This window comes from Microcaecilia unicolor, chromosome 4, assembly GCF_901765095.1.
Source record: "Microcaecilia unicolor chromosome 4, aMicUni1.1, whole genome shotgun sequence".
In the NCBI taxonomy this organism is placed as follows: Eukaryota; Metazoa; Chordata; class Amphibia; order Gymnophiona; family Siphonopidae; genus Microcaecilia; species Microcaecilia unicolor.
The window spans coordinates 4,908,570-4,934,271 of NC_044034.1; the positions used below are offsets into that span (position 1 = coordinate 4,908,570).

Genomic DNA, 25,702 nt, shown 5'->3' on the forward strand with positions numbered 1-25,702 from the left:
CAAATCCCATACCATTCTCGTAGCTTTTCTCTGCACCGCTTCAATTCTTTTTACATCCTTAGCCAGATACGGCCTCCAAAACTGAACACAATACTCCAGGTGGGGCCTCACCAACGACTTATACAGGGGCATCAACACCCCCTTTCTTCTGCTGGTCACACCTCTCTCTATACAGCCTAGCAACCTTCTAGCTATGGCCACCGCCTTGTCACACTGTTTCGTCGCCTTCAGATCCTCAGATACTATCACCCTAAGATCCCTCTCCCCGTCCGTACCTATCAGACTCTCACCGCCTAACACATACGTCTCCCGTGGATTTCTACTCCCTAAGTGCATCACTTTGCATTTCTTCGCATTGAATTTTAATTGCCAAACCTTAGACCATTCTTCTAGCTTCCTCAGATCCTTTTTCATGTTTTCCACTCCCTCCCGGGTGTCCACTGTGTTATAGATCTTAGTATCATCCGCAAATAGGCAAACTTTACCTTCTAACCCTTCGGCAATGTCACTCACAAATATATTGAACAGAATCAGCCCCAGCACCGATCCTTGAGGCACTCCACTACTCACCTTTCCCTCATCCGTGCGAATTCCATTAACCACCACCTTCTGGTGTCTGTCCGTCAACCAGTTCCTAATCCAGTTCACCACTTCAGTCACCACACCGGTTACTTCTAACAACATAGACACCCTATCAGCAAATAAGCTTGCGAACTACTTCAAAGAGAAAATTATAAAGCTACGACTCGATACCTACCAACACAACTGATTATGCAAACCTCCTTGAGTGTTTAGATCCAATACCTGGGGAACATCCAGCAGACTGATCATGGACCAACTTTGACACACTCTCGATCGATAACATCTCCCAATCGCTTGGAAGATACGCCAAGTCGCAATGCAAATTAGACATCTGCCCTAGTAACCTTATAAGATCTGCCCCTCAACAACACAAAACAGACCTCACGAGGCACCTGAACTACATGCTACAAAATGGCCTCTTCCCAATGGATAAAGGAAATATTCTACTTACTCCTTTACCTAAACACGCAAAGAAAAGTACAAATGACTTTTAATCAACTATCGTCCAGTAGCATCTATCCCGCTGATAACCAAACTTATGGAGGGGGTAGTGACGAAACAGCTCACTAACTACCTAAATAAATACTCAATTATTCACGAGTCTCAATCAGGATTTCGGTCGAACCACAGCACTGAAACAGTATTAGTGACTTTAATGAACAAATTTAAACAAACAATCGCAACTGGCAACAGCATATTTCTCTTACAATTTGACATGTCCAGTGCCTTCGACATGGTCAACCATGATATTACTACATATCCTAGAATACTTTGGAGTTGGAGGTAACGTTTAGAGGTTTCCTGACCACAAGATCATACCAAGTAACAGCCAACACGGCTATATCAGCCCCATGGACACCTGAATGTGGAGTCCCCCAAGGATCCCCCCTCTCACCAACCCTCTTCAACCTAATATAGTAACATAGTAGATGACGGCAGAAAAAGACCTGCACGGTCCATCCAGTCTGCCCAAGAAATGTGCCACTTCTTTGTGTATACCTTACCTTGATTTGTACCTGTCTTTTTCAGGGCACAGACCGTACAAGTCTGCCCAGCACTATCCCCGCCTCCCACCATCGGCTCTGGCACAGACTGTATAAGTCTGCCCAGCACTATCCCCGCCTCCCAACCACCAGCCCCGCCTCTACTACTACTAACTAGCATTTCTAAAGCGCTACTAGGGTTACGCAGCGCTGTACAATTTAAACATAGAAGGACGGTCCCTGCTCAAAGAGCTTACAATCTAAAAGACAAGAGAACAATCTAAAGGCAAGTGAACAATCTAGAGGACGAGTGAACAGTTAATCTGATAGGGTGGATAGATTGGGGCATTCTATCTATCTCGAGCGGTTAGGCGCCGAAGGCAGCTTTGAAGAGGTGAGTTTTAAGCAGAGATTTGAAGATGGGTAGGGAGGGGGCATGACGTATGGGCGAAGGAAGATTGTTCCAGGCATAGGGTGAAGCAAGGCAGAATGAGCGGAGCCTGGAGTTGGCAGTGGTGGAGAAGGGTACTGAGAGAAGGGCTTTGTCCTGTGAGTGGAGGTTACGGGCGGGAACATAGGGGGAGATGAGGGTGGCGAGGTAGTGAGGAGCCGCAGACTGAGTGCACTTGTAGGTAAGGAGGAGGAGCTTGAATTGTATGCGATATCTGATCAGAAGCCAATGAAGTGATTTGAGGAGAGGGGTGTTATGAGTATATCGGTTTTGGCGGAATATAAGACGTGCCGCAGCATTCTGAACTGATTGAAGGGGGGATAGATGGCTGAGTGGGAGGCCGGTGAGGAGTAAGTTGCAGTAATCAAGGCGAGAGGTAATGAGAGCGTGGACGAGAGTTCTGGTGGTGTGCTCAGAGAGGAAAGGGCGAACTTTGCTGATGTTGAAGAGGAAGAAGCGACAGGTCTTGGCAGTCTGTTGGATATGCGCAGAGAAGGAGAGGGAGGAGTCGAAGATGACTCCGAGGTTGCGGGCAGATGGGACGGGGAGGATGAGGGTGTTATCAACAGAGATAGAGAGTGGAGGAAGAGGAGAAGTGGGTTTGGGAGGAAAGACGAGGAGCTCGGTCTTGGACATGTTCAGCTTCAGGTGGCGGTTGGACATCCATGCCGCGATGTCGGATAAACAGGCCGATACCTTGGCCTGGGTCACCGCGGTGATGTCAGGTGTGGAGAGGTACAGCTGGGTGTCATCAGCATAAAGATGATACTGAAAACCATGAGACGAGATCAGCGAGCCCAGGGAAGAGGTGTAGATTGAGAAGAGAAGGGGTCCAAGGACAGATCCCTGGGGAACTCCAACAGATAGTGGGATGGGAGTGGAGGGAGATCCGTGGGAGTGTACCCTGAAGGTGCGGTGGGAGAGATAAGAGGAGAACCAGGAGAGGACAGGGCCTTGGAACCCAAAAGAGGATAGCGTGGCAAGAAGTAAATCATGGTTGACAGTGTCAAACGCGGCGGAAAGATCAAGGAGGATGAGGATGGAGTAATGACCTCTGGATTTGGCCAGGAGCAGGTCATTGCAAACTTTAGAGAGTGCTGTTTCTGTCGAGTGCAGAGGGTGAAAACCGGATTGAAGTGGATCGAGGATATCATGAGAGGAGAGAAAATCAAGGCAGCGGCGCTCAAGTAATTTGGAAAGGAAGGGTAAAAGAGAGATGGGGCGGTAGTTGGAGGGGCAGGTAGGGTCAAGTGAAGGTTTTTTGAGGAGAGGTGTGACAACGGCGTGCTTGAAGGTGTCAGGGACAGTTGCAGTGGAGAGAGAGAGGTTGAGGATGCAACAGATGGCGGGGGTGACAGTATGGGAGATAGTGTTGAGTAGGTTGGTGGGGATGGGATCAGAGGAACAGGTGGTGCATTTCGAGGAGGAAAGAAGGCGGGAAGTTTCATCCTCGGTGATCTCCCACTACCGGCTCTGTTATCCAATCTTGGCTAAGCTCCTGAGGATCCATTTCTTCTGAACAGGATTCCTTTATGTTTATCCTACGCATGTTTGAATTCCATTACCGTTTTCATCTCCACCACCTCCCGCGGGAGGGCATTCCAAGCATCCACCACTCTCTCCGTGAAAAAATACTTCCTGACATTTTTATTGAGTCTGCCCCCCTTCAATCTCATTTCATGTCCTCTCGTTCTACCGCCTTCGCATCTCCGGAAAAGGTTCGTTTGCAGATTAATACCTTTCAAATATTTGAACGTCTGTATCATATCACCCCTGTTTCTCCTTTCCTCCGGGTATACATGTTCAGGTCAGCAAGTCTCTCCTCGTATGTCTTGTAACGCAAATCCCATACCATTCTCGTAGCTTTTCTTTGCACCGTTTCGATTCTTTTTACATCCTTAGCAAGATACAGCCCCCAAAACTGAACACAATACTCCAGATGGGGCCTCACCAACGACTTATAAAGGGGTATCAACACTCCCTTTCTTCTGCTGGTCACACCTCTCTCTATACAGTCCAACAACCTTCTAGATACAGCCACCGCCTTGTCACACTGTTTCATCACCTTCAAATCCTCAGATACTATCACCCCAAGATCTCTCTCCCTGTCCGTACCTATCAGACTCTCGCTTTTTCTTCATCACTATCTACATAGCGGTTCGCAGTATCTTTTAGTCTCACAATTCCCTTTTTAGTCATTCTCCTTTCACTAATATACCTGAAGAAATTTTTGTCACTCCTTCTTACATTTCTAGCCATTTGTTCTTCCGCTTGCACTTTCGCCAGAAGTATTTCTCTCTTTGCTTCTTTCAGTTTCATCCTGTATTCCTCCCCATGTTCCTGTTCTTGAGTTTTTGTGTATTTCTGGAATGCCAACTCTTTAGCCTTTATTTTCTCAGCCACTTGTTTGGAGAACCATATCGGTTTCCTTTTTCTCTTGCTTTTATTTACTTTCCTTACATAAAGGTTCTTGGCCTTATTTATAGCTTCTTTCAGCCTTGACCACTGTCCTTCCACTTCTTGTACTTCCTCCCAGCCCATCATCTCCTTCCTCAGATATTCCCCCATTTTAGTAAAGTCAGCACGCTTGAAATCCAGGAGTTTGAGTTTTGAGTGGCCGCCCTCCACTACAGCCGTTATATCAAACCAAATCGTTTGATGGTCACTGTTGCCCAGGTGGGCACCCACTCGGATATTTGACACGCTATCTCTATTTGTGAGCACCATGCTCACTCCCTCGTGGGTTCCATCACCATTTGTCTGAGCAAAACACTTTGGAAAGCATCCACAATCTCTCTACTTCTCTCCGATTCCGCCGACGGAACCTTCCAATCTACATCCAGCAGATTGAAACCTCCCAGCAACAGCACCTCTCTCTTCTTTCTTAACTTTTGAATATCTGCGATCAGATCCCTATCTAGTTCCTCCAGAGGATACCCTTAGCCAAACTACTAGCCAACCAAAACCTCAACCCATACATATATGCAGATGCTGTCACGATCTACATCCCGTTCAAACATGACCTAAAGGAAATCACCAACGATATCAACCAAAGCTTCCAAATCATGCATTCCTGGGTGGATGCATTTCAGCTAAAATTTAACGCAGAAAAAACACAATGTCTTATACTCACCTCACAACATAATACAAGTAAATTCACTACCATAACCACACCAAACTTTTCCCTTCCCGTCTCAAACACTCTGAAAATTCTTGGAGTTACCATTGATCGAAATCTCACACTCGAAAACCACGTGAAGATTACAACTAAGAAGATGTTTCACTCCATGTGGAAACTCAAAAGAGTAAAACCTTTCTTCCCAAGATCTTTATTAGTACTGGCATTTTTCATATGGTGTCTATGTAAATTAAATCTCTTCTTTAGCATCTAACTGATTTCTCCAATGTAGCAGCCTTTGTTGCATTTTTTACACTGAATGATATATACCACATTGGAAGATGAGCATGTGAAAGATTCCTTAATGTTGAATATTTTTCCTTTGTGAATGACCGTGGGGTCCTGTGAAATATTTTGGCATAGTTTGCAGCTTGATATACTGTATTGCAAGGATGTGTGCCATTCTTTTCTTTTTGAGTCTGTGTTGGGAGCTTGTGTTTTAAGTTGGGTGGCTGTTGGAAGGCCAGCACTGGTGGGGATGGGAATATCTCTTTCAGTAATTCATCCTCCTGGAGTGGTATTAATATGAAATCAGTTTGACCTCCTGCAATCCTGACAAGAGGCTGCAGATCCTTTATGATTTTTCTTAATTTCTCCAGCTCCTGGTTGTATGTCACTATAAGGGGGATTCTGTCTGTGGCTTTTTTTTCTTTGTACTGTAGCAGATTTTCCCTGGGTGTTTTGAGGGAGGAGGCAATATTCTTGGAGATTATTTTGGGGTTGTAGCCTTTCTGTTCGAAGGATGCAGTCAGGGTTTTGAGGTGTATGTCTCTATCCTCTGGGTCCGAGCAGATACGGTGGTATCTTGTGGCTTGGCTGTAAATAATGGATCTTTTTGTATGTGAAGGGTGGAAGCGGGAGTTGTGGAGGTAGCTGCATCTGTCTGTGGGTTTCTTGTATATGGATGTTTTTATATAGTGTAAAGCCTCCCCTCGTTTCAGAGATCGCTTTTCTCCTGGGCTCAGCTCCTGTTTCCTCACACACTTGGTTAATTCAAAACAAAATCCTCTTTATTTCTGCTTTCCCTTTTAACCGAGTTCATAAAGTTCAAATCAAGAAGCACGTGACTCAGTTTGGCTGCTTCTCTTAAATGTCCAATCTTCCCATTCCATGTCACTTCTCCCTTCACTACTACCTTCCCCGCCTCCTCCATTCCCTATAGTCTTTTGGACGACAGGCCTCCCTTCCTCACAGGTGGCAGGGATTATATACTGATTCTTTACCCAGGGAAATTGGTCTTCCGGGCTCTTGCTCCCCCTGCTGGCTAAAGGCATCTCTGACATTCCCCTACTGCAACTGAGGGGCACCATTCCCGAGGAAGGAATCCCTACCGGGTTTTGATTCCCACCCCCCCCCCCTCTCTGATGGATTCTGGGTAAGGTAGTTCTGGCTTATAAGGCTTCCCGGGAGGCATAAGGGACCTCGTCCTATTACATACACCCTCCCTCAAAATATTGCGACTCCCGGCCTCTATAGAGGACTTTGCCGAGGAGTCCGCAATTCTTGATAGGGCATCTGCATTACAGTGAAGCTTTCCTGCCCTATGCTGTACATTGAAAGAGAATGCCTGTAATGCCAAATACCATCTGGTCAGTCGGGCGTTCTGCCCCTGCATCTGCTTTAACCATTTTAAGGGAGCATGGTCAGTAATCAAGGTAAAAAGGCTCCCTTGTAAATAGTACTTCAGGGAGTCCACTGCCCATTTTATCGCCAGGCACTCCTTTTCTATGACAGCCTAGTGCTGCTCTGCTGGATTCAATTTTCGGCTTAAGAAGAGAACGGGGTATTCTTCCCCTTGGAGTTCTTGAGATAGCACAGCCCCCAATCCTGTTTCAGAGGCATCCGTCTGCAATATGAACGCCTTTTCAAAATCTATCCCTTTTAGGACAGGCTCTGTACATAAAATGGCCTTTAAATCCTGAAACTCTTTCATTTCTGATATGTGGAAAAGGGGTTTTGGGAGAGACTTGTGAGTGGAAGAAAACCCTGCATATTTAAAAATAAATTACTTTGAAGAGAAAAGAAAGTAATTATATTGATCTAACATTTCAGTGAATGTAGAGAAACTGAGAGAAGTTCTGAATAGAGAACTTCAAGTTTTCTGAAGTTGCTTAGAAGTCTCAGTAGCTCAGATCACACTATTTTCAGAGCCAAGAGGGTTTTTTTTTTTTTAGGAAAGATAGAAATGCAGTGACAATGATAGACAAGGAAAGAAGGAAGAGATGCCCAGAGAAAACACAGCCAAAGGATAGGGATAACCAGGGATTTAGCCAGCACAAGCCTTAGCTGTCTATGGGCCAATGGAGGGAGGGGGTGAGTGTTTAAGAGTAAGTGGTTATTCCCAAAGTTAAAAATTGTTGTTCTAATTTACTGGCAAAACAAACAAAGAAAGTTGATTGAAATGCTATTTAAAGGGCTGTCTATTCTGAAAAGAAAATGGGAGATGTTGCTTTAGCGTTAAATATAATTCATGTTGGAACTGTTATTATACTTATGAGTAGAAACACTGGTAATCAAGGAGGTTAATAGAACGGAAACTGAGCCAGGAAGGAGATAGATTGGCTGTTTGGAAGGGAGGGGAGGAGTCTCATTCTTGAGGTGATCTACTAGGAGTAGCCCGCCACAGGCAAGCTGCGGATGGGCAATCCTCGCAAGAGGATGTATAAGAATACAAGGGATAATAGAGGGGGAGGGCAGGGGAGGGATGGGTTGGAAGGTAGGGGTGAGGAATTAGTTAGAGGGTTAGAGGGAGGGTATCAGCGGGTAGGAAGGGGGGGAGGGCAGAAGATAGGGCTGACTTCGACTCTGTGCGATCACACACTGAGAAACAGGCAAAAACAGGAGGGGGCGGTCCTTCAACCCCCCAGGGTGATGAGATCTACTAGTAGGAGGTACAGGGTGGGGTTAGAGGCTGGGCTGACCCCTCCCACAACGGATAAGATGGAATACATAAGAGAGAGAGTCTCAAAGGGAGAGGGATGAGACCACTAAGATTTATATCATGGAATGTGGGAGGGGTTACGTCCCCGATTAAACGGCAGAAAATTTTACAGCTCTTGAATAGACAAAAGGCTGATATAGTATTTCTCCAAGAGACCCACCTGTCCTCAGTGGAACATGCCAAATTTAAAAGATGGTGGGTGGGCCAGATACTAGAAGTGCCAGCTCAAAACCGAAAAGCAGGAGTGCTGATACTTTTTAGGAAAACCTTGGAGATTCAACCACAGGGCTGCTGGCGGGCGAGAGATGGAAGGTTTATAATAGCAAAAATTAAGATGAACCAACAGGAACTGTTGCTCGCAAATGTCTATGCCCCGAATGTCTATGATCAGGCCTTCTTTCGGTTGCTGGTCCGTACAGTTGGCAAACATGAGGGTGTCCCAGTAGTTATGGGAGGAGACTTCAACACGGTTCACGACCCCAGCCTAGATACATTAACAGGCCATAGGGCTGAGAAAGGAGTGAGAGCAAGAGGTATACCTATGCTTTGTGAATCTCTGGATTTAATTGATGTGTGGCGATTGTTACACTCTGATGAACGAGACTACACACATATCTCAAGGGCTCACTCATCTCAAGCGAGGATTGACTACTGGTTGTTATCTAGAGATCTTTTTTCCATGGTCCAGGAGGCGGGCATAGGCTCCTTTGGAGTATCCGACCACGCTTATGTGTGGTGGACTATGCAGACCCAGGGGGGTCCTCAATTTGCTTGGCGGTTCCCCACATATTTAATGCATGATAATAAATTCCGGGAACATATTGCCAAGCAGTGGATGGACTTTCAAAATAATAACGCAGCACACAGGATGGACCCAGTACTGTTTTGGGAAACAGCTGAGGCGGTTTTAAGGGTGGTAATTATAGCCTACACGAGTTATAAGAAAAAAACGAGGGATAAAGCGATTATCTGGTTAGAGCAGCAGATCAGAGAGGCTCGTCTGTACTGGGGAACTCACCCCACGGTAGAGAATAAAGAACATGTTCTGGTGTTGCAATCAGCTTTAAACAGTTTACTTCACACCCGAGCAATGAAATCCTTACAGTACTATAAATACCAACTTTATCTGCATGGCAACAAACAGGGGAGGATGTTAGCTGGCCTGATTAGACGCAAACAGGGAAAACAAAAGATATTGCAACTTAAGAACCCGGAAGGAGATTTGGTGAGATCGGATAGGGAAATAGCAGCCACTTTTCGTCATTACTATCGGGAGTTGTATTCCAACCCACAAACAGATGACTTAGAAAGTAAAATTTACTTGGAGGGAAGGGATCTACCATCCTTGACGACTGCACAAAAGTCTGGGCTAAACCAAGAAATTACAGAAGACGACATATATAGAGTGATACAACAAGGGTCTTTGTTCAAGGCTCCGGGACCAGACGGCTTTTGATATGAATTTTATAAAATACTGGGTCCTCAGATAGTGCCCTCTCTGACAGCCCTTTACAATAAATTTGTGGAGAAGGGAGAGTTATCGGATACACTAAGAGCAGTTCAGATGGTAGTGCTGCTGAAGCCAGGCCGGGACCCGATACAGCCATCGTCCTATAGACCGATCTCTCTACTAAACGTGGAAGCCAAGATGTTCGCTAAAATTCTGGCCAACAGATTGGCAGTGATATTACCGTCTTTGGTGGAGGAGAGCCAGGTTGGTTTTGTGAGAGGTCGGACTATAGCGAAGAATATGAGAAAAATACTTGCCTCTATGACGTGGGTGGAGAGGAACGAAACGCCTTCTCTCCTCATAAGTTTTGATGCGGAGAAGGCATTTGATAGAGTCAACTGGGATTTTTTATTTTCGGTTTTAGAGAGTTATGGGTTTGATGGATTCTGGGTCAAAGCAGTGCTGGCCTTATACGAAGCCCCAAGAGCGGTGGTTTTGGTGAATGGAGTAACCTCAGAGCCCATCAATATTCAACAGGGAACTAGGCAAGGCTGTCCATTGTCGCCTTTGCTATTTGTCTTAAGTATAGACCCCCTGATGAGAGAAATAATGTCAAACCCAGATATTACGGGGGTGGCGGTGGGTAGACAAGAGTTTAAGATCTCAGCTTTTGCTGATGACCTTCTAGTCCACCTGACAGATCCTGAGAGATCTTTACCAGCTTTGATGGATAGCATCGCTGAATTTGGGGATTTCTCGGGATTTAAGTTAAACCTAGATAAATCTCTGGCTTTACCAACGATTCCCTCGATGCGGCAAAGATGGGTAGGACCGTTTCCCTTGAAGTGGGCCTCAAGATTTTTTAGATATCTGGGCATTAAACTCCCCTATAGGGCTTTCCTGATCCACGATCTCAATGTCTCACATCTGTTGGAGCACAGTGAGCAGAGTATGTCCCTGTGGATGTCACTCCCAATCTCTTTGAGTGGCCGAATTCAGTTATTCCGTATGATTTTATTTCCCAAATGGTTATATACCTGACAAATATTACCGATCAGACTTTTGAAGAAAAATATCAAGGCTTTGAATAGGTCGATCTCCAAAGTTTTCTGGCAGGGGAAGAAACCAAGAACTTTGTTTAGACATCTGACGGGGACATGGCAACAAGGAGGTTTGGGCCTACCAGACATACAAACATATAACTGGGCCTGCTTACTACGACATCTGGGAGATTGGGTATTGGGGGAACAAATTTATACACCTATACACATGGAACAAGCAGTGCTGGGCAAATGGAGTATCTTTTCACTGATTCACTGCCCTACTGTGAAAATCCCGGTAGAATTGAGAGGGAATGTTGTGGTGAAGACGATCAGGGCAGCATGGATATACCTGGTGACCTTGCTTGAAGGGAACCCACAACAATCAGATCAAATACCCTTGGTTGGAAATAGGGAGTTTCTTCCAGGCAATGATAACATGTTTTTTTAAACGTTGGGAGCAAACCGGGATACGGTATGTTAAAGACCTGTTGGATGTCAAGGGATGATTACAGACATGGGAGGTGTTGTTGACTTTGGAGAAAGTAGAACATAGGGATCTGTTCGCATATAGGCAAGTGCAACATTATATTAACAATTTTGATAAAGGAAATCTGCAATTCTCCATCAGACAGAAGATACTAGATTTCTATGAACCTACCCATGACCGGGGAATATCGGTATCTAATTTAAAGGTAGCATTAGATGCGATACAGCCAAAGCAAGATAAAAGTGAACTGCAAACCAGGTGGAGCCGGGAGTTGGGCCTACCGGCCGCGTCATTGGATATGGTTCGGTTGGTGGGACGAATCCCATCAGGCTCGGTTAGCGCAGAGCTCTGGGAATGTAATTTCTGGGTGCTGCACAGAGCATATTTCACACAAGAGCGACTCTTTAAAGTGGGAGGGGTAGACTCCCTGACTTGTCCAAAATGTATGATGGGTATAAATTCCTTTCTACATGCATTTTGGGAATGCACACACATTCAGGCTTTCTGGAACGAGGTGACAGCATACTTGGAGGGTTTAGGAGGTAGACCTTTGAACAGATCAGCAACAGGGTTTCTGTTAGATAAATATGAGGATTTTGGGCCCCAAGATAAGCATTTTAAAATGTTGATTCGGAAGGCAGGAATGCTGGGGAAACGGATAGTGCTGGGTGTATGGACCAGCGACCAAGCTCCATCATATTGGCAATGGAGGAATAGGCTGCATGGCTTGCTTCTGTTGGAATTACAGTATGCACGTTTGACGTTTAAACGACGGAAATTGTTCCTGGAAGTATGGGATAAATATATCCAATCCCTGCCCCACAGAGCCCGCAGCCTTGTGTTGAACTCCTTTTCAGGATGAAGACGGAGATAATACTATGGATATAATACAACTTCAGAGGTCTGGGATTAACACGCCCTGGGGGGGGGTCGAGACTGTTCGTGCGTTTAGGACGCACAGAGTCGAGGAGGTGAAAGGAGGGGAGGAGAAAGGTGGGGGGGGGGGGGGGGAGAGGGGCAAAGAGGAGGCTTGATTTATGATAAAGGATAATGAAAGTGTTGTCTACAAAACTGACAAGAGTTTAACGGCCAATTAGACGGACCGGTAACAAGGCAACAAAGAACACAAAAAAGAGGGGGACTGGGGGGGGGGGAAGGGGGGGCTCAAAGGGTACAGACATCCCGGAATACAAGGGGGAGGGAAGGAGGGGAGGGGGGAAAAGGAAAAACCTATTGATGACTGTTTAGTGCATGATAATGTATGAACAACATTTGTACCACTACACATTTGGATATTGTATGGTTTGTTCTGTTTTATTACTTTCATCAATAAAATTGTTGAAACATAAGTGGGAGCCAGTGTAGTTTTTCTCATAGGGGTTTAGCGCTTTCATATTTTGTTTTTCCGAATATGAGTCTGGCTGCAGTGTTCTGGGCTGTCTGAAGTTTCTTGATTATTTGTTCTTTGCAGCCAGCATAGAGTGTGTTGCAATAGGCTAGATGGCTGAGCACCATTGACTGTACTAGGTTATGGAAGACGGTTCTTGGGAAGAAAGGTCTTACTCTTTTTAATTTCCACATTGAGTGAAACATCTTCTTGGTTGTGTTTTTTGCATGATTCTCAAGTGTGAGGTGTCGATCAATAGTGACTCCAAGAATTTTTAGGGTGTTTGAAATTGGAAGATTCAGATTTGGTGTGTTAATGGTGGTGAATTTGTGTTGTATTGAGAGGTGAGTACTACTACTACTACTACTATTTAGCATTTCTATAGCGCTACAAGGCATACGCAGCGCTGCACAAACATAGAAGAAAGACAGTCCCTGCTCAAAGAGCTTACAATCTAATAGACAAAAAATAAATAAAGTAAGCAAATCAAATCAATTAATGTGAACGGGAAGAAAGAGAGGAGGGTAGGTGGAGGCAAATGGTTACAAGTGGTTACGAGTCAAAAGCAATGTTAAAGAGGTGGGCTTTCAGTCTAGATTTAAAGGTAGCCAAGGAATGGGGCAAGACGTAGGGGCTCAGGAAGTTTATTCCAGGCGTAGGGTGCAGCGAGACAGAAGGCGCGAAGTCTGGAGTTGGCAGTAGTGGAGAAGGGAACAGATAAGAAGGATTTATCCATGGAGCGGAGTGCACTGGAAGGGGTGTAGGGAAGGACGAGTGTGGAGAGATACTGGGGAGCAGCAGAGTGAGTACATTTATAGGTTAGTAGAAGAAGTTTGAACAGGATGCGAAAACGGATAGGGAGCCAGTGAAGGGTCTTGAGGAGAGGGGTAGTATGAGTAAAGCGACCCTTGCGGAAGATGAGACGGGCAGCAGAGTTTTGAACCAACTGGAGAGGGGAGAGGTGACTAAATGGGAGGCCAGCAAGAAGCAGATTGCAGTAGTCTAAACGAGAGGTGACAAGGGTGTGGATGAGGGTTTTGGTAGAGTGCTCGGAAAGAAAGGGGCGGATTTTACGGATGTTGTAAAGAAAGAAACAACAGGTCTTGGCGATCTGTTGGATATGAGCAGAGAAGGATAGAGAAGAGTCAAAGATGACCCCAAGGTTTCGAGCTGAGGAGACAGGGAGAATGAGAGAGCCATCAACAGAAATAGAAAACGGGGGGAGCGGGGAAGTGGGTTTGGGGGGGAAAATGAGAAGCTCGGTTTTGGTCATATTTAATTTCAGGTGGCGTTGAGACATCCAGACAGCAATGTCAGACAAGCACGCTGAAACTTTGGTTTGGATGCAAGGTGAGATATCAGGGGTAGAAAGGTAGATTTGGGAGTCATCAGCATAGAGATGGTAGGAAAAGCCATGGGATGAGATTAATGAACCAAGGGAAGAAGTGTAGATAGAAAAGAGGAGGGGACCAAGAACAGAACCCTGAGGTACGCCGACAGGCAGAGGGATAGAAGTAGAAGAGGATCCACCAGAGTGAACACTAAAGGTGCGGAGGGAGAGGTAGGAAGAGAACCAGGAAAGGACAGAGCCCTGGAATCCAAGTGAGGACAGGGTATCGAGAAGTATGCTGTGATCAACAGTGTCAAAAGCAGCGGAAAGATCAAGAAGAATGAGGATGGAATATTGACCTCTGGATTTAGCCAGTAATAGGTCATTGGAGACTTTAGTAAGCGCAGTTTCGGTTGAGTGGAGAGGGCGAAAACCAGATTGTAGTGGGTCAAGAATAGCATGTGAGGAGAGAAAATCAAGGCAGCGGCGGTGAACAGCACGCTCAAGTAATTTGGAGAGAAAAGGAAGGAGGGAGATGGGTCGGTAATTAGAGGGACAAGTAGGGTCGAGTGAAGGCTTCTTAAGGAGAGGTGTGACCACAGCATGTTTAAAGGCATTGGGTTTTTTCTGCATTAAGTTTCAGCTTAAATGCATCCGCCCATGAATGCATGATATGGAGGCTTTGGTTAATGTCATTGGAAATTTCCTTTAAATCTTGTTTGAATGGGATGTAGATCGTTACATCGTCTGCATATATGTATGGGTTGAGGTTTTGGTTTGATAGTAGTTTGGCTAAGGGTATCATCATTAAGTTGAATAGAGTCGGTGAGAGGGGGGATCCCTGTGGGACTCCGCATTCAGGTATCCATGTGGTTGAAGTAGTCGAGTTAGATGTCACTTGGTATGATCATGTGGTTAGGAAACCCTTAAACCAAATGAGAACGTTACCTCCAATTCTGAAGTACTCAAGGATATGTAGTAATATTCCATGATTAACCATGTCGAAGGCGCTCGACATGTTGAATTGTAGGAGTAGTATGTTTTTTCCAGTTGCAATCGTTTGTTTGAATTTAGTCATAAGTGTAGTTAGTACTGTTTCAGTACTATGGTTAGATCTAAATCCTGACTGGGAGTCGTGGAGTATTGAGAATTTATTTAAATAGTTTGTGAGTTGTTTGGTCACCATTCCTTCTGTTAGTTTGGTTAATAAGGGAATGGATGCTACTGGTCTGTAGTTGGTTAGTTCACTGGCGTTTTTCTTTGGGTCTTTGGGTATGGGGGTGAGTAGAATGTTTCCTTTCTCCTTCGGGAAGATTCCATTTTGTAACATGTAATTCAGGTGTTTCGTTATGTCTATTATAAATTGTTGGGGAGCAGATGTCATAAGGTTGTTTGGACATATGTCTAGTTTGCAATGAGATTTGGCAAATCTTTTGAACGTTTGAGAGATGATATCCTCTGATAGTGTTTCGAAGTTAGTCCATGTTCTGTCTGCTGGGTATATGCCAGGGTTTGGGTCTAGGCAGTCAAGGAGTTCAGCATAGTCAGTACTACTGGCAGGTATCTTGTCGCAATTGTACGATTTTCTCATTGAAGTATTTCGCGAGATTGTCCGCTCCTGGTGTGTCTTTGCTGTTAGTTGTGATTGGTGTAATATCTATTAGTTTATTCACAAGCTGGAAGAGTTTATGTGTGTCCTTGTAGTTTGGTCCAATTACAGATTTGTAATATACAGTGGTGGAAATAAGTATTTGATCCCTTGCTGATTTTGTAAGTTTGCCCACTGACAAAGACATGAGCAGCCCATAATTGAAGGGTAGGTTATTGGTAACAGTGAGAGATAGCACATCACAAATTAAATCTGGAAAATCACATTGTGGAAAGTATATGAATTTATTTGCATTCTGCAGAGGGAAATAAGTATTTGATCCCCCACCAACCAGTAAGAGATCTGGCCCCTACAGACCAGGTAGATGCTCCAAATCAACTCGTTACCTGCATGACAGACAGCTGTCGGCAATGGTCACCTGTATGAAAGACACCTGTCCACAGACTCAGTGAATCAGTCAGACTCTAACCTCTACAAAATGGCCAAGAGCAAGGAGCTGTCTAAGGATGTCAGGGACAAGATCATACACCTGCACAAGGCTGGAATGGGCTACAAAACCATCAGTAAGACGCTGGGCGAGAAGGAGACAACTGTTGGTGCCATAGTAAGAAAATGGAAGAAGTACAAAATGACTGTCAATCGACAAAGATCTGGGGCTCCACGCAAAATCTCACCTCGTGGGTATCCTTGATCATGAGGAAGGTTAGAAATCAGCCTACAACTACAAGGGGGGAACTTGTCAATGATCTCAAGGCAGCTGGGACCACTGTCACCACGAAAACCATTGGTAACACATTACGACATAACGGATTGCAATCCTGCAGTGCCCGCAAGGTCCCCCTGCTCCGGAAGGCACATGTGACGGCCCGTCTGAAGTTTGCCAGTGAACACCTGGATGATGCCGAGAGTGATTGGGAGAAGGTGCTGTGGTCAGATGAGACAAAAATTGAGCTCTTTGGCATGAACTCAACTCGCCGTGTTTGGAGGAAGAGAAATGCTGCCTATGACCCAAAGAACACCGTCCCCACTGTCAAGCATGGAGGTGGAAATGTTATGTTTTGGGGGTGTTTCTCTGCTAAGGGCACAGGACTACTTCACCGCATCAATGGGAGAATGGATGGGGCCATGTACCGTACAATTCTGAGTGACAACCTCCTTCCCTCCGCCAGGGCCTTAAAAATGGGTCGTGGCTGGGTCTTCCAGCACGACAATGACCCAAAACATACAGCCAAGGCAACAAAGGAGTGGCTCAGGAAGAAGCACATTAGGGTCATGGAGTGGCCTAGCCAGTCACCAGACCTTAATCCCATTGAAAACTTATGGAGGGAGCTGAAGCTGCGAGTTGCCAAGCGACAGCCCAGAACTCTTAATGATTTAGAGATGATCTGCAAAGAGGAGTGGACCAAAATTCCTCCTGACATGTGTGCAAACCTCATCATCAACTACAGAAGACGTCTGACCGCTGTGCTTGCCAACAAGGGTTTTGCCACCAAGTATTAGGTCTTGTTTGCCAGAGGGATTAAATACTTATTTCCCTCTGCAGAATGCAAATAAATTCATATACTTTCCACAATGTGATTTTCCGGATTTAATTTGTGATGTGCTATCTCTCACTGTTACCAATAACCTACCCTTCAATTATGGGCTGCTCATGTCTTTGTCAGTGGGCAAACTTACAAAATCAGCAAGGGATCAAATACTTATTTCCACCACTGTAGTCTTTTAGTTTGTCTTATGGTATATTTGTATTTCCTTTGGAGTTGTTTCCAGGTGTTAAGTGTGGGTTCATCTTTCTTTTTATTCCATGCACGTTCTAACCTTCTGACTTGTGTTTTAAGTTTTTTCAGTTCTTCATTGAACCATGGTATTTAATTTTTTCTGTGTGAAGTTCTAGTTTGGGTTGGAGCATTATTGTCTAATATGGATCTGCATCTCTCATCCCATTCTAGGAGGAATTGGTTTGTATCTGTTTTTATTGTCCATCCATTATAGTAGATCTGTTGCCAGAATATTACTGGGTCTATTTTTCCTCTCATGCTATAGGTTTTTCGTTCTAGTTTGTTCGTTGAGTTTTTCGTTCGCCATTGGAGGGAAATGTTTGCTTTGTAGTGGTCAGACCACGTTGTGGGTGTCCATTTTGTGTCTGTTAGTGTAAGGTTTGAATTGAGATCGAATTTGTATGTGACGATGTCTAGTGTGTGTCCTTTGATGTGAGTTGGTTCCGTGTTTGTCCTGTGAAGATCCCATAGTTGTAGGAACTCTTATTCCTAATTCTTACATTTCTTTAACCTGTTTAATAATTTCTACTACTACTACTTAACATTTCTAGAGCGCTACTAGGGTTACGCAGCGCTGTACAAATTAACAAATAAGGACGGTCCCTGCTCAGAAGAGCTTACAATCTAAAGGACGAAATGTCAAGTTGGGGTAGTTGAGATTTCCTGAGAAGAGGTGTAGTGATTAGGTGCCGAAGGCGACATTGAAGAGGTGGGCTTTGAGCAATGATTTGAAGATGGGTAGGGAGGGGGCCCGGCGTATGGGCTCAGGGAGTTTGTTCCAAGCATGGGGTGAGGCGAGGCAGAAAGGACGAAGCCTAGAGTTGGCGGTGGTAGAGAAGGGTACTGAAAGGAGGGATTTGTCTTGAGAGCGGAGGTTACGGGTAGGGACGTAAGGGGAGATGAGGGTAGAGAGATAAGGAGGGGCTGCAGATCGAGAGCATTTGTAGGTGAGTAGGAGAAGCTTGAACTGTATGCAGTATCTGATCGGAAGCCAGTGAAGTGACTTGAGGAGAGGGATGATATGAGTATATCGGTTAAGGCGGAAGATAAGACGTGCGGCAGAGTTCTGGATGGACTGAAGGGGGGATAGATGGCTAAGTGGGAGGCCGGTGAGGAGTAGGTTGCAGTAGTCAAGGCGAGAGGTAATGAGAGAGTGGATGAGAGTTCGGGCGGTGTGCTTGGAGAGGAAGGGGCGAATTTTGCTAATGTTATAGAGGAAGAAGCGACAGGTCTTGGCTATCTGCTGGATATGCGCAGAGAAGGAGAGGGAGGAGTCGAAGATGACACCGAGGTTGCGGGCAGATAAGATGGGGTATCCTCACTGGTATCCGGTAGGGCCATTGCCTGACTGTTTTCCCTGGCTCAGTAAGAATGTCGTGGGTGAATATATGTGTTTCCCCGGGCCTAGGGTTTAGGACATGCGGGAACTCCTCTAGTAAGCGCTCTACCAACCTCCTCTGCTCAGGCCTTAGGTCCTTCCCAATCACTGGTCGCCCTACCTCTAGTACCTCACTCACCTGGGGTCCCAACTCTTCCTCCAGGGTTACTGTCAGCCCCTTCCGTTCTATCCACGGACGCAGAACGCTTATATGGTAGGTCTATACCCTCTCCATTCTCATGTTTCACTCTATATGACCAAGGACCCACCTTACCTATGATTTCACAGGGTCCCTTCCACTGGGAGGAGAATTTATGAGGATCTGAGGGCATGTTTGAAAATATAAGTGAGATTAAATAAAAATGCCACCAAGAATAAAGAATGACAAGGAGGTTGCAGCAGCTCATATTTGCTTTGTTTTGAGAGTACAAGGACGATGGCTGAGTGGGGGAAGGGAAACAGATTAACCTAATTGGCTTCAATGTTTTGACGTCATCCCATGTCCAGGGTTGCCAGGTAGAAATTTTTTTTCCAGCCCAATCCAGGCCAGAAACCAGCCCAAAACCCGCCCAAACACAAACCCCGCCCCTGACACCCCCACCCCCGCGTCACCGGCCCCGCCCCCGCCGTCACCGGCCCCGCCTCCCACGTCATCGGGCCCGCCTCCCCGTCATCAGTCCCGCCTCTGACGTCATCGGGCCCGCCTCCCCGTCATCAGCCCCGCCTCCCCGTCATCGGCCCCGCCTCCCACGTCATCGGCCCCGCCTCCCACGTCATCGGCCCCGCCCAAAACGTCACTAACCCCGCCCAAAAACGTCACTAACCCCGCCCAAAAACGTCACTAACCCCGCCCCCCGCGGCCGAAAAAAATCAAAAAGCCGCCCAAAAAGCCGCCCGGAAGCCCAAAAAACCGCCCAAAAAACCGCAACCCGCCGCGGGCAAAAATTTCCCGCGGCGGGTCGCGGAAAACCGCCCAATTGGGCGGTAAAACCGCCCACCTGGCAACACTGCCCATGTCCTGAGTCAAATCTATGAGGCAGGAAGGTGATAATAGCCAATAGCAGAGCTCCTGTCATAGAAAAAGTGATTGACTGAAGAACCAGCAAATGAGGATTAGAGGCAGGAGCAGCCAATGAAGGTTAGAGCTGGGTGTGTGAGGAGCCAATGAGGGTTAGCGGTGGGTGTGTGATAAGCTAATGAGAAATGTCTGCTCATGTTTATTAATGTGTCTCCTCTCTGCAGTAAATGTGACTCTGGATCCTGAAACTGCTCATCCTGATCTCGTCCTGTCTGATGATCGGAAAAGTGTCAGAAGGGGAAACACAAGACAGAATGTGCCGGACACTCCTCAGAGATTTGATACTTATCCCTGTGTGCTGGGGAGTGAGGGCTTCACCTCAGGGAGGCGTTACTGGGAGGTGGAGGTGGGGGATGTGAGGAACTGGACATTGGGAGTGTGTAAAGACTCTGTGAGGAGGAAGGGGAGGATCACACTGGCACCTGAGGAAGGATTCTGGACAGTGGGGCTGTGGAATAAACAGAGATGCTTGGCCCTCACCTCCCCTGTGACCAAGCTCCCCCTGAGTGAGATCCCCCGGGTTGTGGGGATTCTGCTGGACTATGAGGCAGGAAAGGTCTCGTTTTATGATGCAGATGATAAATCTCATCTCTTCACCTTCACTGACTCCTTCACAGGGAAACTCCGACCTTTCTTCGGGACTTATTCTGAAATTCCTCTGAGAATCCGCCAGGTACCAGCCTGGAATTAAACAGCAGGACTCAGGATTAACATTCCCAGACTCTCTCTCTCTGCTTGACAATTTGTACTTATGTTACCAGAGTCTTATATACAAATAAATCTGGGAAGCTCTGCTGCTCTTCCTTATGATTTCATAAAACCCAGCTTCTGTCCTGATTTATTTCCTGAGGGCCCCTTTTTACTAAGCTGCGTAAGCGTCTACGCACGCACTACGTGCACCAAAATGGACTTACCAACCAACTACCGTGTGGCGCTTGCAGTAATTTCATTTTTGGCGTGCAGCAGTTTTGATTTTTTTCTTCTTGCGTTGAAAAATAATTCTGCACGTGCCCCAAACCCATGCCTAAAGTACCACAGGCCACTTTTTACCTCAGATTAGTAAAAGGACCCCTTAATCTGAAGTCTCTGGCAGGATTGTGAGAGGTGGAAGATTGTTCAGATTTGTGTTAAACATGTTCAAATCGATCACTGCCACAGAAATATTAAAGTTTGAGGATTTCTTTCTTTCCTGTACAGATGGAAACCAGAAAACTTTCACAGTTTAAAACATGAAATTATCTATATAATAATTTGTACCTCAAGGTTCTCTGACTGGCTGAGTGTGTAACATCCTGACGTTAGCTTGCCTCCAGCATTCCCTTCCCTCTCACAGTCCCACCCTTGCACAAAGACAAAATGACATCAGAGGAGGGTGGGACACTAAGAGGGAACGCTGAAGGCGAGCTAACGTCAGGATGTTACGAACCCAAGTGAAGGCAACAGAACGCTGCCTGCAGGGAACGCTGGAGGCGACACGAAACCAACCTGCCTGCCGCTGCTGCGATCTGAGGTAAGATGGACGGCTTACAGGCATGGCAGCAGGAAGGACAGAGTCACTGGCTATGGAGGGGAGGGGAGAATCCCTGGACATGGATGGGATGGGAGGGCAGGGTAGAAGCGAATCGCTGGATATCAATGGGATGGGAGGCGAGGGGAGAATCACGAGACACAGGTGGGAGGGGAGGGCAGGGCAGAGGAGATTCACTGGACATGGAGGGGAGGCCAAAAGAGTGCATTGAGATCTCAGGTCTTGCTCAGACTCCAGGAGGAAAGGTAAAGGCTTTTGTAGCGTCAGTATGGCCTAAACTGTGGACGGATGGTGAAGAAAAAATAATGCAGTGGGGAAGGAACTGGTGGAGAAAGCTAACCCATTAACTATCTGAGAATAGAAGATAGTGCTGGTGAGGGTTATGCTATAAGTGGGAACAAGACAAGGATTTAATGCTTGTTGGTGTTCTGAATTAAGACTGAACTGTGTTGAGAAGGTGAATGTGAAAACCTGAACTGACTCTGTCATTGTTGGTAATGAAACGAAGTAAAGACTAAGGCTGTATTCAAAGGGTTCTGAGAAAATAAAACCCTGTGTTTTCAAGAACTATGAGAATGCTGAGAGTTTGTGTGACACTGTCGTGAACAGACCAAAAGGCTCAGGTCAGCCGGAGGGCGGCCAGACCGGGGCAAGTACCGGACAGAGGAGAAGTGGATTGGATCACATAACTGAAAGAGAGACAGCTAAGCTAAACAGGGCTAGCCCTGGCCCCATGTGGAAGGAGGACCCAGGTTACAGTATTCTGTCTTTTATGATCTGTCATAAATACTGATGGTCAGCAGTGGGTTCAGATCCTGGGGAACTGGGTTCAATTCCTTCTGCAGCTCTGTTGGCCCAGGTACAATATATAACTTAGATTGTGATCCCACTAGGGACAGTGCAAAGTACCTGCAATAGAAATTGTAAATCCCATGGAGGGGCATAATTGAAAGGGACGTCAAAGTTTTGATGAGGACATCCTCGCAAAACGTCCCCATCCAGGGGCGGGGAAACCCGTATTTTCAAAACAAGATGGTCGTCCTTAGACTTGGTCGTTTCTGATTTTCGGTGATAATGGAAGCCAAGGATGTCCATCTCAGAAATGACCAAATCCAAGCCATTTGGTCATGGGAGGAGCCAGCATTCATAGTGCACTGGTCCCCCTGACATGTCACCCTAGGGGGCACTGCAGTGGACTTAATAAATTGCTCCCAGGTACATAGCTCCCTTACCTTGTGTGCTGAGCCCACCAAACTCCCCCCAAAACCCACTACCCCCAGCTGTACACCTCTACAATAGCCCTCATGGGTAAAGGGGGGCACCTAGATATGGGTAGAGTGGGTTTGTGGTGGGTTTTGTAGGGCTCGCTGTTTCCTCCACAGACGTAACAGGTAATCCTCCCTCTCCCTGCCCCTTCATTTTGGCCCCCAGTTCCAGCCCCATTATCCCACCTGCCCCTAGTTGCAGCCCAAGCCCATATCTCCCACCTGCCCCTCCTTTTCAACCCCCAGTTTCAGCCCCACTATCCCTTCAGCCCCCAGCCACTTCTCCCTGTCCCCTTTTCAGCCCCCAGTCCCCACAGTTTCAACCCCTGCCCCTTTTCAGTCCTCAGTTCCAGTCCCCTTCATTATTATTATTATTATTAACATTTGTAGAGCGCTACCAGATGCACGCAGCGCTGCCTTAGGGCCCCCCTTTTCAGCCCCAGATCCATTCTCCCACCTGCCCCAGGAATGGCCCCATTCTCACTCCTGCTCCCTTCTCCCACCTGAGCCCCTCCTCCCACCTGAGCCCCCCCAGTCTCAGTCCCCTCCCATCTGATCCCCCCCAGACCCAGTCCCCTTCTCCCATCTGAGCCCCCCCAGACTGTCGCCTTCTCCCATCTGAGCTCCTCCCCCAGACCCAGTCCCCTTCTCCCATCTGAGCCTCCCCCCTCCCTGACCCAGTTCCCATCTGCCTACCAGCTCCTTTGACAGACTACCCTCTTTTCCTGCCACCCGGCCGGCATCCAGCCTTTAAAACAAATCTGTGAAGCGCCTCACGTCTGCTCTGCTGTAAATGAAGCAAATCGCCTTGTCGCGTCAGCCCTGCCCTCACTGTGTCCCGCCCTTGCGGAAATAGGAAGTTACATCAGAGGGCAGGACACAGTGAGGGCAAGGCCGACGCGACGAGGCGATTTCCTTCATTTACAGCAGAGCAGATGTGAGGCGCTTCAGAGATTTGTTTTAAAGGCTGGGTGCCAGCCGGGTGGCAGGAAAAGAGGGTCGTCTGTCAACGGAGCTGGTTGTAGGCAGGTGGGGACTGTGGCGCCAGCGGAGCACACCCCCCACCACCACCTGCTGACACCTGGGGCGGACCACCCCCACCACCCCACCCCAGTGGCGTACCAAGGGGGGGCGGTGGGGGCGGTCCGCCCCGGGTGCACGCCGCTTGAGGGGGGGGGTGCCGCGCGCCTGTTGGCCGAGTCTGCTCGTTCCCTCCCTGCTGCACCCTCTGTGCGGAACAGGTTACTTCCTGTTCCGGGGCAGAGGGAGCAGCAGGGAGGGAACGAGTGGACTCGGCCAACAGGTGCGTGGCACCCCCCCAGCAGGTAAAAATGCACCCGGGGGGAGGGTGTAATTTCGCCGGGGGGGGGGGGGGGAGGGTGTAATTTCGCCGGGGGGGGGGGGGGGGGGGGGCGCAGCGGCGATCCGCCCCAGGTGTCAGGCAGCCTAGGAACGCCACTGCCCCACCCTTGGTGCGCCACTGCTAAAAGGTCAAGTAAGTGACCTTTATTGTGAGAGATATGGCTGAATGGTTGTGTGAGTTGCCAGTAGTTTAAAAAGTCAAATAAATTTTTTTGTATTACTGTCATTCTGATTATCTAGGTGTAAATTGATGTCCCCTATTAGTAGGACATTATCAAATTTAGTGCATATGTTAGATATTTTCTGTTGATTGCCACCTCCCTGGTGGGCGGTGAAAAAGGATGATGTAGATAGGATCAGATAGACTGTCGTTGATTTTTTCGAGAGTAGGGGGGTTAATATGAGATATCAGTTCTACTTTGAAAAAGGATTTATTGATTATGGCAATACCTCCTCCTTTTTTCCCTTTTCTAGCTTGGTGAAGAATTTTGTAACTTGGGGGTCATAGGTCATTTAATATTGGATCGCCTTGCGCATGTAACCAGGTTTCAGTAATCAATAGGAGGTTTAATTGTTTTTCTTCTGATTATCTGTGTTTTGTTTATTGTCGATCTGGCATTAACATATCCAATTGGGACTGGTGTAAATGAGAGTGAATTATGAGTGTTGCATTTAACGTTTATGAGATGTTTTCTTGTTGAGAAAGGGTTATGTTTTGTTTTTGAGTAGGGTGTCTTTGAGTCAGGTGTTTTTTGATTGATGCTGTATGTATGATTTAGTTGATTACAATAATTGAATTTGTCATACTGTGTGTTGTGGTTTCCTGCTTTAACTTTAAACCTGATAGAAATAATGACTGGGATATGAAAGTAGGTTTCTAAAGCGATGGAGGGAGAACCAGTTAAAATTTGACATAGAATAGTAATACATGGAGGGGCATAATCGAACAAAAATGTCTATCTCCATGGGCGTTTATCTCCGAGAACGGGTCCGTGAAGGGGCGGACCGAACCGTATTTTCAAAAAAAAAATAGACGTCCATGTTTTATTCAACAATTTGTGAGCTGGGCGTTTTTGTTTTTCAGAGATAATGGAAAATGAAAGCGCCTAGCTCAAAAACGAATAAATCCAAGGCATTTGTTCGTGAGAGGGGCCAGGATTCGTAGTGCACTGGTCCCCCTCACATGCCAGGACACCAACCGGGCACCCTAGGGGGCACTTTTACAAAAACAGGTAAAAGAGCTCCCAGGTGCATAGCACCCTTCCCTTGTGTGTTGAGTCCCCCAAATCCCCCTCAAAACCCACTGCCCACAAGTCTACACCATTACTATAGCCCTAAGGGGTGAAGGGGGGCACCTACATGTGGGTACAGTGGGTTTGGGGGGCGGTGTGGAGGGCTCCCATTTATCAGCACAAGTGTAACAGGTGGGGGGGATGGGCCTGGGTCTACCTGCCTGACGTCCACTGCACCCCCTAATAACTGCTCCAGTGACCTGCATACTGCTGCCAGGGAGGTGGGTATGACATTTGAGGGTGAAAATAAACAGTTGTGAAACGGCATATTTTGTGGTGGGAGGGGGTTTGTGACCACTGGGGGAGTCAGGGGAGGTCATCCCCGATTCCCTCCAGTGGTCATCTGGTCATTTAGGGCACTTTTTGGGGCCTTATTCGTGGAAAAACAGGGTCCAGGAAAAGTGCCCTAAATTCTCGCTAAAAAACGCATATTTTTCTTCCATTATCGGCGAAAGGCGCCCATCTCTGATCGCCCGATAACCACGCCCCAGTTCCACCTTCACCACGCCTTCGACACGCCCCCATCAACTTTGTCCACATCCGCGACAGAGTGCAGTTGAAAACGTCCAAATTCGGCTTT

General features: G+C 46.8%; 1 protein-coding gene across 3 annotated transcripts in view; it reads left to right on the top strand.

The window, feature by feature from the left end:
* The window catches only part of LOC115468251 (E3 ubiquitin-protein ligase TRIM39-like), a 52,813-nt gene extending 32,326 nt beyond the window's left edge, over nucleotides 1-20,487 (top strand). For 2 of the 3 annotated variants that reach the window (XM_030199801.1, XM_030199802.1), the window contains one exon: nucleotides 19,840-20,487. In XM_030199801.1, the coding sequence (XP_030055661.1) occupies nucleotides 19,840-20,366 (527 nt within the window). In that variant the 3' untranslated portion in view covers nucleotides 20,367-20,487. The remainder of the gene's footprint in view (nucleotides 1-19,839) is intronic. The other variant, XM_030199800.1, reaches the window with a different exon arrangement.
* Nucleotides 20,488-25,702: the final 5,215 nt, after the last annotated feature.